This window comes from Salvelinus alpinus, chromosome 4 (genome assembly GCF_045679555.1).
Source record: "Salvelinus alpinus chromosome 4, SLU_Salpinus.1, whole genome shotgun sequence".
In the NCBI taxonomy this organism is placed as follows: Eukaryota; Metazoa; Chordata; class Actinopteri; order Salmoniformes; family Salmonidae; genus Salvelinus; species Salvelinus alpinus.
The window spans coordinates 69,178,926-69,192,049 of NC_092089.1; the positions used below are offsets into that span (position 1 = coordinate 69,178,926).

Here is a 13,124-nt window from a genome sequence, read left to right on the forward strand (position 1 = left end):
TATGTCAAGCCAAAAACGTTTTTCATTAAATTATTCTGTTGTTCCTTTTACTGAGTGGGTCAGAATGGAATGGATATAGGCCTACAGAAGATTGATGACATTATTGATATTATGAAGATAGCAATCTTATTGCAGTCTTTTAATGATGATGAATCAATCACCTCTTACTGTTAGTTGGCATCAAGCAGGGTTATTGAATTAATTCATAGGGTGGGCGTGCCAACGGACAGGTTTTTGTGTTGTACACTGCTTCGTTGTAACCGAATGAAAAGGGGTTATTATCCATTCATACTCCAGTGGCGGAGCCGTTCCCTCTTTTTATTTTGTCTTTGTCCCTCCTACTTCCCCCCTCTTGCTGTCACTCCTTTCTATGCTCCACAATGCTGCTCCCACCAGTATGTACTGCGCAGTGAAATTTGCTATAGCGAAAATCATGTCCTTGTTTCCTTATATGGTGATCGGCGTCGCGGGCTGCCTTGTTGAACCGAGGCGCGTGCACTGCCGCCGCCACCATTCGCTTCCATATTTGGAAGTGAGTTCAACAATCCTTGTAGAGGGGGTGTGGTGAGGCGAGAAAGAGCAAATGAGACCGAATACTGAGTTATTGTGGATCCTATACCATGATAAATAATTATTCTCGTATCTGAATAACATACGTGTCCGTAGTCTTATATTGTACTCACAGAATCACTGTGATGCAGGGCGAATGTTTCCCCAAATATTTTTTCAAGTGAATGTCAGTGGCCGGCCTCAGGCATAAAAGCAACAACATGCAGCATCTTTTGAGAATTAAGGGATACTCATCCTCGCATCAGTGCAATTCTAATTTCATAAAACATGAAAATAGACTTCTATTTTATATAAATGTTGTTTATTTGTTAACATGTTATTTTAAACGTTTGTCAAAAATGTTGAATTTCTAATCCCACCATGCTCCATGTTAAAACTAACGACCACTCTTTCCTGGAGATGCTCGCGCTTCTCACCCCGCCATCAAGCACGCGCAGCTAAGCGCGTCCACGTGCTGTATCAAGTGTGTGCGAGATCGACACTGCATCACAGCTCATTCAATTTCTAACCAGACGCCGACCAATTCAGACAGCTATGGTACGTTTACATTTAACAACTAGCTATGTGATATGTCATTGAAAACAAAAAAATATATATACACAAGTATCATTACTGTGTTTTCGCATTTTTTGTTGATTTTAGCTAGTGAACAGCGAGTTCATTTTGAGATGAAACCGACAGCATCATCAGATTGTCGGGTCAGCTGTGACTGCTATGCTGTGTTCTGGAACGTTTCCTAATTGAATATTGAATCTTGGATGGTAGTAAATTTGTTTTAAAATACTTTTGAATAATTCAGGTGACTGTGCCTAACTCACATGTTTTATGCAGATGTTTGCTCGTCTCTTGACGTTATAATCGCCTAGCATAGGACGTGTTTTGTATGGAAAGAAAACGACCCAAAAACTGCCTGGCGCCATTTCCTCCATCACCCAATCTTCCGTCACTAAGGCCTAATGCCCAGTCTAGCACTGTAAGCACGGAGTTGCAAGTAGCAGTCACTTATCACCGAATATGCTATCTAGTTTAATTAGCTACCTACGGCCCAGTACAACCCACCCCCTCGAATTTGCCAGCTATCTAGCACTCTCTGGCCTTGTATTTGCCGGTACTAAAGGCTAGTTTAGCATGGCTAACGGAGTGCAATTTCTGTGCCTACACAGCTTGCTAACATGTAGCTAACTAGCTAATTTGATTTCCACCTCCTTTGTCTCCGCCAGTCGCACGAGCCCCTTTGTTTTTAATAACTAGCAAACTAACTTGCGTAGGTGCCATGACAATTGACTAACGTTAGCTTTAATTATAGATGGGACTTCTGTTTGCAACGTGTGAAAATAATCGCGTTTGCGGTCTGGTATTTTCTCGACATCGTTTTGCCTTATATAGTGCACATGTGCCATCACTGCATTCATGGCCCCACCCTGGTTTTTGGTGCAAAGAGCATTTTTGAACCTTTTCTCTATTGTGAACAGTAGGCAACTAACGTTAGCTATTAAATGTCTATCCGGTGTAACTTTTATTTAGTGATGGGTAACGTTATAACAGTCAGGCGAAGGTGAAAAATTGTCGGTTGTCACCGTTATTCCACGAGCTAACGCTAAAGGGTTTGCAAGCGGTCCTTTTGTCGTTAGCAAGCGTTTCCCACGACGTTCTTCCTGGTTTCTACGCATCAACTTTTGGCAAGTGGTGCGTCGGAACGAAGTGCCGGGATGCTTGCGAACGACAATCTACTGTAGCATACGCAATAAACAATTCGTCAAATGTTTGTGTGGCACGCACCTCTGTCTCACTCAACGTACCTAGGCTTAACGCTGAATAAACTTGTCGAATTATCAACATGTTTGTCCAAAAGCGCAAATTCTGGTTTCTGTTGTCATGCTTTCCGCATGATATTAAATTATGTTCTTAATTTGGTGAATCTGACTGATTGTGGAGGGGGATCTCGATTACTTTCAATTTAGTCGACCGATTAGAGATTATATTTTCCCACTTGCTGTTCATTTGTGAGGCCTTTATGTACCGTTCTTGATCATGTGAATAATGTATTACAACATGACATCAATGCTTTGGTTCTATTGTGTATATGATGAATGAATGAATGAATGGTCACTGTTGGACACGATTGGCCCCTGTTCCTGCCGAGTAGTGAGCTGGCTGGGTCCAAGGTCTAGGTTGAAGGAAGTGCTGGTTCTGTCCCAGCTATTCCGGAGGAGCCCACAGTAGTCTTTAGTGCCCTATTATGGGTGCAGTTGGACAGACGCAGGACAAGCGAAGTAAAATTGTTGGGTTAAATCATTTCTTCTTGATTACAGCTACTTGGTGAAGGGTTATTTTAGGTTTTTGTTACACTTGATTTCAAGTGAATTGGAATAAAATGCATTGTCCCTTTTCACCACCTCAACTGACGGTCAGTCTGGAGAACTACCTTTTGTAGTCACGAACCTGACATTGTCTGTCTTATGTGCTGTTGTTGAACCTTAACTTTTGGCAACACTCTGTGGTATTTTATTGCAGGAAGAAAGGGATCTCTATTGCTCTGAAAAGAATATGCTTTCTGCATGGAGGGACTAAAAGGGTATAATCTCCACTGGCTTCTGGGTATTTGTCTTTTCATACAGTTATCCCCAGTCAGTGCTTTAGTCTGTGGTTTGGCTTGCTGCAGTGTGAGGAAACATGCATTGTCTGAAGAGCTCTCAGAATAGTAACAGGAGTGCTCATTGTTTTGGAAGATCAGCAGGATTAAGTGGAGCTGCATGGCAGTTGGCTGCTCTTCAAACACTCTGGCCTCTTCACCCTTGGTAGTGGTGCCTTGCACTTCCTAGAAAAAATGGTTGCCCTGGAAATGGAAGTCTTTCCCCGGCAGCACTTCTAATACTCTTGCAAAGTCTTTTCCGTTCTGAACAGGACGTCTCTAATCCAGATGTTTGTATCTAAACTCAACACTAGGTGACTAGGTCCTGAGCCTAGTGTGGTCTCACAGGCCCTGGCCATCCTCACGCCCAGAGCAAACAGGCCCACACCCTTCACACACAAATTACTTCAAAGTGGGTCACTACAGTGGCAGGGCTCTGGAAGGCATGTAGCCACTCAAGCCAGGAGTGCATTTTTAATGAAGGCCGCCTCTGTTGTATGGATGTGGCTTTACTTGGTGAAAAGAGTGTCTAGTCTACCTGATTTAGCAGAAGGCTGATGAAAGGATTGGCCAAAACCTGCCAGACGGAGGGATGTTTTGACACTTGGTAACATCCTCTGGCCGGTTCCTGCATGGGTTGATGTGATACCTGTTGGGTAAAATGCCCTAATGGAAATCAGAATACCTGAGCAAGGTTTATAGGGCTGTTGTGACTCGGATGTGGCCTATTTATTTCCCCCCCACAGAGGATCCATTGTCTGTGACCGACCCACACATTTTAAGGCTTAATTCCTGTCCCCACCTTCACTCCCATGGCTATTTTTAAAGCAGTTACTTACGTGGCATGGCTGGCTCGCACATACTGTGCACGTTTATAGTAGGAGGAAAAACCCTCCTTGTGTAACCGGGTTTATCTGCCCTTTTCAGAGACACATGTTACTGGCCCTTATCAGGCAGTGGCAATCTATCAATGCACCTTTGGCATGTTACTTTATTTACAGAGGTACACCAGACTGACCAACATTCAACTGTCCCCCTCACAGCTACAGGTATCCCTTATTCATCAGAGATTTTGGTGTGGGTTCTCCAGATTGTGTCCATGTTTGAAAAAAGGGTTAAACCCTGTGCCTTATTCTGAATGCCACGCCTGCTGAGTCATGCGTGCCATGCTGTACATCATGCTTTTCTGGTCAATGCCATGGATGGGGACTTGTACAGTCCCCATTTATCTTGACAGATCATGTGGGTAGAGGTCATAGAAACCAGAGGATTAAAATCTGGCTTATGGTGCCCCCCACCCATAGGACTAATGGCCGTTTGTTCATAACTGCTAGTCATTGTGCCTCTACCTCCCTATTGATTCCCTTTATCGGCAGTCCTTGAAGGGTGCGTTCCTGCAATGTGAGAAGTCCAAGGCAGATGTATATGATTACTCTCACTGACCTCTCTCTATCCCTCTCTGCGCAGGCTTCCGGGGTGACAGTGACAGATGACGTTATCACAGTCTTCAACGAGATGAAGGTGCGTAAGGCACAGGCGAACGAGGATGAGAAGAAGAAGAGGAAGAAGGCGGTGCTGTTCTGCCTGAGCGAGGACAAGAAGCACATCATCCTGGAGGAGGGCCAAGAGATCCTGACAGGAGATGTGGGTGTCACGGTCCAGGACCCCTACCTGCACTTCGTCAAGATGCTGCCCCCAGATGACTGCCGTTACGCCCTCTACGACGCCACCTACGAGACCAAGGAGACCAAAAAAGAGGACCTGGTCTTCATCTTCTGGTGAGGAATGAGAGAGGGGGGCTCGGCTAGACTTGGGTGTAGGCTGAGGGGGGCGTTGTACATTTTCTGCTATGGTGTCACTTGACGGTTCAATCGCTTGGCTTCTACATTGGGACAATGGTTAAACCATTAACCCTCCCTCATAGGGCCCCAGATGGCGCTCCCCTGAAGAGCAAGATGATCTACGCCAGCTCAAAGGATGCCATCAAGAAGAAGTTCACAGGTGAGAAGCACTGACAGTTGCAGAAGTAATAGACCTTTTGGGCTCTGTGGGTTCTCTTCAAATGAAATGGCATCTCCTTGCTCAACCCTATAACTCTGTGTAATTGCATTATACATATTTTTTTTGGGGGGGGTTAATATGCCTTGTGTCCTATGTGAAGCAAAATTTTCCCTCCGTTTCAGGTATCAAGCATGAGTGGCAAGTGAACGGTTTGGAAGACATCAAGGACCGGCGCACCCTTGCCGACAAGCTTGGCGGCTCATCGGTAATCACCCTGGAAGGAAGCCCTCTATAAGTTTAGCCCCAGGCTTCAACTGAAGCCAGACATCTGAAGGGGTTGGCTGTTCATTCCAATATGGTTGGGAGGAGGGGCAAAGCAGGACCAGGATCATTTGTGGGACTGTTGGGGGGGTGAAAGTGACAGTTTTCAAATTCCACAAATGCAGCCTGTCATTCCAGTTCACACGACATGATGACCACGAACAAAACGTACACTAAGAAAAAGCAATAAAAAAATAAATAAAATAAAAAATATATAAAATTGATGAAGGATGATGATTATGAAGACTAAATATGTAAATGTTTGAGGACAGGGTTTTGTTCTGTCTGGATTCCGCTAGAATGACGATCGCAGAGAAAAGGGACAGGGCAACAACTGTTACAATTCCAACTTGGCTCCAGCAAGATACTGTTCTTAATTATACAACTACCTTTTTTTGCCAAACTTCTAGTTAAGTTTTCTAAGTGTGTGTAGTTGAGACTAGGTGTAGTACAAGACCATTAATGCTTGATCGATAACACGTGACGCATCGACGTTCTCCGGGAGAGCACGGTTTATTTGGGGGGGGGGGTGAACATGCAAATTACACCACTTTTTAAGTGAGTCCAGTTATTTTTATTTCCAGTTCTGAGTTAAATAAAACATGGCATTGATGTAGTAATTGAACACATTCCTTATACAACAGGATCTGGTGGGGTTAGAAGTGTGAAGGTAAGATGGGGGCAATGTATTTGAACAGCCAGTGTTCAGAATTTAGACTGGTATTGAATGGTGGATGTTTTGTATCGTCTCCTTATCTCTAATAAAGGCACTAAACTAACTTTGTACTCTGCCTTTTTTTGGTCTAGCTTGTGATTTGAGGAATGACAAGCTAATAAGGTTGATAATTTAGCCTGTCCAAATGGAAGATGTGGATGTCTGAGTGTTTTAGGCAAAAATATTGATGTCCTATTGGCTGCCTTTACACGGGCAGCCCAATTCTGATCTTTTGCCTAATTATTGGTCTTTTGGCCAATGAGAGAAAATATTTTGACAATACTTGGTCAAAAGATCGGAATGGGCTGCCTGTGTAAATGACTGTCAAGTGTCTGGGTAATATCTGAATAAATTGTCACTTAGTTGATCTATTGAAAACGATTGGTTGGTCCAGGAACCTGCTTACACTGGGCAGTTAGTGATGCTTTTTTTTTGTAATTGGTGAACTTGGTATTCTGTGCAATAACTTTTAACATCGGCTTGATTGAGTTTTGTTATTTGTCAGAAATTGTCAAATTGAAACAATTAGTGGTTTTTAAAGACCAATGGCATCATGTATCCTAAATATGTTTAAATACTGACCACATGAGGGCACTCTAACTCCTCTGAAAAGTGGATTCCATTTTACAGTAGCAAGTAGCAACTCATTCTTTGTATACCTGTTGGTTTCCATAACTGACACAACCATTAATGATAAATCTTTTAGTTTATTAAAATAGGCATTTGCAAAAAATATCACCAACATTCAGATTTTCACCCCCTAACCCGCTTGAAAGCAAGTAGTTTATACTGCCAGCATTCAGAGTAAGAAACTCCCTTAGGTTTTCAGAATCTGACTTTTGTTGATTTCACCATTGATACCGTTGACCCTTTTTGACATGTTTGGTGTATTGAGGCGCCGTATCTTGTCAGTGTGGCTAGATATGCCTCTGGGGCCGAGTATATATTTTACAGGTGTCTTTCTAACCCAGAATGAGAAGTCCCTGTACTTTCCAAAATCATTCACATCCTTAAACGACGTTACCTAAACAAATAAGCCATCCCCTCCCCACATCTCTTTGTAAAATCAACTCCACACCCGCACATTTGATCCTAAATGTTGAAAACATGCAGCCACAGTATTACAGAGAACAATGGGAGAGTATGATATCTAAAAAATAAAAAGTCCAGTAGTTGCTCCATTGGCTAAAGCTGTTCAATACTATTCCAAAGTATAAAGTTAATGGCTGCTACCATAGTTCTAAAACAGCAAGGCTCCTAGTCACAGTGGTTAACACCTCCAAGGGAAACCGGTTACGGTGCATGAAGGTTTAGCAGTCCTGTTTTCTTCGATAGTATTGTAGATTTTTTATTAGGATTAAATCCCATTTCACTCTTAGCCTTTTATAGACTGAGTTGGGGAGTAATTTCCTCTCCACATCTCCTTTAAAGGATTTTGTGCTTACTTTAAATAGTTATCTGTCATGGACTTCATAGCCTCTTTTTTTTATAGGCCATCCCCCCTCCCCTTCTCGCTCAGTCCTGACTACAGTCCACTCGGTTCCCATGCACCCAGTAACAGATCTGGGCAAACTTCAGCGGGGTGAATCTCACAGCCACGTTGTAGTCGCGGTTCTCCCCATCAATCTCCAGCCACTGGTGTCCAGAGAAGATGCCGATGACTTTCCTCTCCCAGCGTTCCAGAGCCGTGTCCCACACGCGGCCGTAGACCCCCGAGCCACTGGCCCCCGGCCGGGCATCACAGTGCTGGTAGATCAGGTCGTTAGACTCGTCCTCCACAGGACAGAAGCGGTAGACCAGCTCCCCAGGCCTGTCACTGTCAAACCCTGAGAAATGGATGCGTTTCCCTGCCAGGTCGTCAGAGGAGGGAGCCACAGACAGACGCATGAAGGGCCGGCGGTGGGGCCAGCGCAGCTCCAAGAGGGCGTAGTCAAAGTCCATGCTGACCTCCTGGGGGCCCTGGATCCAGCCCTTGGGGACACGGGTGCGTTTGACCCGGACCCAGCGCACCAGGGGCTTCTTGGTGGGGGTCTGGCTGGGCTTGGTGCCGTTGATGTACGGAGGAGTCAGGAAGCCTACCCTCAGTTTACGGGCTCCCTTGACGTAGTCCTTCCCATCATGCACGCAGTGGGCGGCGGTCAGGACATGGCGTCGAGACACTAGGACCCCAGTGCAGCCGGTGGAGATCCTCACAGCTGTGGAGAATGGGTAGTCCAACAGGAAGTGGTCACCGCGTATGTTGAAGCGCCCATCAGCCCCGTAGATCTGTCTTTTCTGACGCTTGTGCCTACTGGTAACTCTACGTCCTCTTGTTGGTGGAGGTTGAATGGCAGGACTGATGGTGCCCTCATAATCATCCTCATCCGTCACATCCACAGTGGTGAGGGTACGAGAACCGTCTGCATAGAGCGTCTCGAAGGCCAGCTGCTCAGTCAGGTGCTCTCGCCTGCTCTCTTGCTCTCCTTTGTGGTAGCAGCTGGCATTGCAGTGAGTGGTGAAGTCCAGTTGAGTCTGGGAACTGAAGTGAGAGCGGGAGAGGGGCAGGGGTGCATGGGGTACCAGTGAGGGGAGGTGGAGGTGGACGGGGTGTTGGTGGGGGGGGGCTCGAGATGGCAGAGACAGGGGGAGGAGGAGTGAGAGGAGCAGGACTAAGATGGAGAGATGAGCCAGGCCAGAGTTTGGATGTGGATACATGGTCATTGAGCAAAACACTGAAATGAAAAACATATAAAACATTTAATGTACACTCCACAACAATACACAAAAGACACAAAAAAAAAGGAATATACTTATCCGTGAGGAACAGTAGGGTATAGATGAACTAGGAATGTCATGGACTTTGCAGAAACCTTGTTTGATTAAAGACGCTTAAAAACAGATCATCACTAATGAAACACAATGGTGTGGAGAACACCGGCTTTACTGGCTTGTCTCCCCAGTTTAAGTACATCATTCACAAACACTCTCAACCCATAATCCCCCATAAAACCAGTCCACTCTCAGTCTGACACATGGCTTCCAAATCCCTTCGCTCAGAGCCCATACACGCGGGATCAGCTAATGCAGGCTCATGTCGCAATGCAGGTCTGAATTTTCATTTCTTTGAATAGGTTACAATGCAGCTCTTGTTCCTGTCTATACTGTGGGCTATTCAGAAAATGTCATTTTAAACCACGCTACAAGGGTATGACAAGCATTAAAATGTCAGTTCTGCTGGTGGTCTTAGTGCTCAAAGAGAGGTTTGTTATACAAGCCATCTGGTTATGTACACAAGATAAGAGTACATAAGGAAAGTGGCTGTTGGGGCACACATTGGATATCGGTCGTTGTGTTAGGACACTGCTTATGGTTGCTCAGCTTATTTGTCTGCAAATTAACTCGTATCATAACTTTTTGAATCTTGGCTACCGTGTCTTGTATGAGTGGGAGGATAGGTGGACCGAAGGGGAGAGGACGTGCATTCCAGCTTGCTCTGCGGAAAGAGAAGGGCGTCTCAATTTATATTTATGATAAGGCTCTGGGGCAAGGTGGTGTCTGCCGTCAAACATGAACTACCTTTCTATGTATGAGTGTCGTAGGCAGGCTCAGAGGGTCCAGGGGGAACTCGATAGGTAGGAAAACTATGGACCCTCAGGCTCTAGTGGCGTAGAAGAGAGCAGGTGTCTCAAGACCTGTTTATACCTGGTGCTAACATGCATCTTGTGTCCAGATAATGTCCACATTCGTATTATGCCCACATTTTCAGATAGGCGTAAACGATTAAAAGACGCATTGCGAACTGATTTTGATCAGATCTTATAAGTGTAAACGGACAAGATCAGGACACACTCTGACCTATACAGCTATGCAGTCAAAAACAGCAGTCACCACACCCTGGTCTCTGATCCCCTCCCATGTTCGTGCCAGGTATTAGTGGAGCTTAAAAGTGGAACAATAGACATTGGCATACAAAGAGATGCAGGGGAAAGGTGGAGGCGAAAACAGGCAATTCCCACCACACAACTGTATCATCATAGTGTCGACAGAGAAGATACAGTTACTCAAAGGTGCTCATGTCTTGAATAGATGCAGCCTAGGGACTCCATTTTAGGTGTTACTGACCTACACTGCTATGCAGTCAAAAACAGCAGTCACCACACACCCCTGGTCTCTAATCCCCTACACATCAAACATCTACATTTAGCCATCTTTTATTGGGTTCCTTTCAATTTGTGAGGACATTTTTACAAACATGTCAGAGAGGACTTAACACGAGTATCCACTTCTAATGCTATTAAAGTCTGTATAGACTGTAACCTTTATAGTTTCCATGGTCTGAGACAGATTAGCTTTAATTGGGGAAAATGGATAGAATATCAAGTAGAATCACACATCTAACCACACTAACCTATAATCAGCAATCATTTGATGGACGACCCAAAATAATGGATAATATACGTCAAGAAATATCATGGTGAGTCTTTATTCCATTTTCCAATAATCTGCGGAGGGTGAGTTTGGTTTGGGTGACCCTCCATTGTAAGTCCCAAAGTACACAACAGTAAACTGATCCCCACATTAGAAAGATCTTCTGGCTCTAACACATTGTAGAGCCAAACAGCCTAACAGCCTTTTTGAATCCTCTCTAAGGCACTGGACCTCCATTAACTCTGTCAGCACCTTGCATCAGTCATTTCAAATACATTTCAATTCCAGTCAATTTCATTTGGCAATTTGAACGGAACGATCTTCCCCATTTCCACATAGATCCCATTTCTGACAAGCAAAGCTGATGATTATAGCCCTCTCAGAGGGTACTATACTAGTGCTACACAAATCCACTACTACACGGAACTCTATTCCACATTAAGTAACTCATACAAGCAGTAAAATTAGATTTAAAAAACAAGATTAAAATACACCTTACGGAACAGTGGGGACTGTGAAGAGACACAAACACATGCACAAACACACGATAACATACGCACTATACACACGTACACATGGATTTTGTTGTAGATATGTGGTAGTAGAGTAGTGGTCTGAGGGCACACACTTAATGTGTTGTGAAATCTTTTGTGAATGTATTGTAATATTTTTAAAATTGTATAACTTCCTTAATCAATCAATCAATCAAATGTATTTATAAAGCCCATTTTACATCAGCCGATGTCACAAAGTTTTGCTGGACCACGGGAAGAGTAGCTCTGCCTTGACAGCAGCTAATGGGGGTCCATAATAAATACAAATAGCCCTCTGAGGGATCCTGAGAGGATAACAAGCACCAATGCACCTATATAAGCTACTAAGCACATAAACATTCGAATAATGGATATATGTACACCTGAAAGCTGTTGTCGGCATCATCTCATCTTTGACCCTTGAGTGAAGACTCTGGAATTCTGAGATCAACCTGCTTCCCAGGGCCAGAGCTTTGTCCTGAAAACCCCCTCACTGGGTCTTTTGTCATTCACCAACCTCATTCATCATGAGTGAATGTGGTACTGTGCCATGTCCACTCATTGGGTTGTTGTTAGACCCCAAAGACAACACATGATGTTTACCTTGCCCTGTCACTATTGAGTTGCACCAATACAGGGGAATAGTGCTGGGAGGCAGTATACTCAACTCACTGAAAAAAGCGGGGGGGGGGGGTTGACCTTGGCAAAAGTTCATGTTTAGCTATGAAACGTTCACTTACAGTAGTGGAGCAACAATATTAGTTACTTTGCAGCACATTTCCCAGGCTAAACAAAGTGATGTTACAATGTAGCCTCCTGGTAACAAACCAGCTATAACTATATTCAAAATAACGATTATCAAATTATTAGGCTACTTAGAATGACAATAAATGTCATACTGTACCTTTTCGTTAAAAAGTTAGTCTGTGTTTAAATCCAATTCACGTTTTCGCCCCCTTCAAAACTATCGGACATATCAATTCTCCAGATTTCTCCCATCGCTTCAGTGTGACAGGTATATCTGTCTTTCTCTTCACAGTCCCGCAGAGAGCGAGTCGCCACTTTGATAACGTGTCCTAATCAATTCGGTCAAAGCAAAGTTTATTGATGAGAGTCAACTATTGGCTTATATTCATTCCTACTCAAAGTGACTGTCCGTCAGTGCGAGTCGCTTCAACGGCTGTCCGGCTCAAACGCGCTTACAAATAACTGTCTGAAAATGTTACTGAAAATACATTTAGAGGCGCTCTCCCTCACGGTCCTAGCGCCCCTGCTGTACACAAAAAAACGTAACATGTCTCAACTGGACAAATGTGCTTTTAGGATGGTGAGAGAAGATGGGTACTGGCAGAGCACATACGAAACATTCTGAAGCCCTCAAGTCAAGATCATTGTGTCCTCCAGCTGCAAACAGTCCAAGTGAAACTGTTAACTTGTTTCTCCTGTCAGGAGTAGACCTTGGCACTGGGGTTGGGGAGTGAATCAAATGTGAATAGACTGAGGCTATATCAAATGCCATCTGTCATTTAGAGCCGAAAAGATGCTGAAAATTGCAAATTGCAAAAGGCTCTTAAAATTCTTAGTCCCTAATACAGTTGCAAAAAAAGCATACAGACATGGACTTATTAAGCAGCCTATAATGTACAGTCGTGGCCAAAAGTTTTGAGAATGACACAAATATTAATTTTCACAAAGTCTGCTGCCTCAGTTTGTATGATGTCAATTTGCATATACTCCAGAATGTTATGAAGAGTGATCAGATGAATTGCAATTAATTGCAAAGTCCCTCTTTGCCATGCAAATGAACTGAATCCCCCAAAAACATTTCCACTGCATTTCAGCCCTGCCACAAAAGGACCAGCTGACATCATGTCAGTGATTCTCTCGTTAACACAGGCGTTGACGAGGACAAGGCTGGAGATCACTCTGTCATGCTGATTGAGTT

The 13,124-nt window shown here is 44.1% G+C and overlaps 2 protein-coding genes across 3 annotated transcripts; one reads left to right on the top strand and one right to left on the bottom strand.

The window, feature by feature from the left end:
- The first annotated feature begins 776 nt into the window (after positions 1–776).
- Positions 777–6,303, top strand: LOC139574275 (cofilin-2-like). Its single transcript, XM_071398695.1, has 4 exons — positions 777–1,107; positions 4,670–4,980; positions 5,127–5,203; positions 5,386–6,303. Exons 1-4 carry the CDS (start codon positions 1,105–1,107, stop codon positions 5,496–5,498), a joined length of 504 nt encoding a protein of 167 aa, XP_071254796.1. The 5' UTR covers positions 777–1,104; the 3' UTR covers positions 5,499–6,303.
- Positions 6,304–6,926: 623 nt separating this feature from the next.
- prss23 (serine protease 23) lies at positions 6,927–12,376 on the bottom strand. Of its 2 annotated transcripts, none has more exons than XM_071398693.1 (2): positions 12,084–12,376; positions 6,927–8,950 (listed from the first exon to the last, which is right to left on the bottom strand). In XM_071398693.1, exon 2 carries the CDS (start codon positions 8,937–8,939, stop codon positions 7,755–7,757), a length of 1,185 nt encoding a protein of 394 aa, XP_071254794.1. In that variant the 5' UTR covers positions 8,940–8,950; positions 12,084–12,376; the 3' UTR covers positions 6,927–7,754. The 2 variants fall into 2 exon arrangements, with proteins under 2 accessions (XP_071254794.1, XP_071254795.1); XM_071398694.1 differs by lacking the exon at positions 12,084–12,376 and adding an exon at positions 11,563–11,680.
- Between the last annotated feature and the right edge of the window lie 748 nt (positions 12,377–13,124).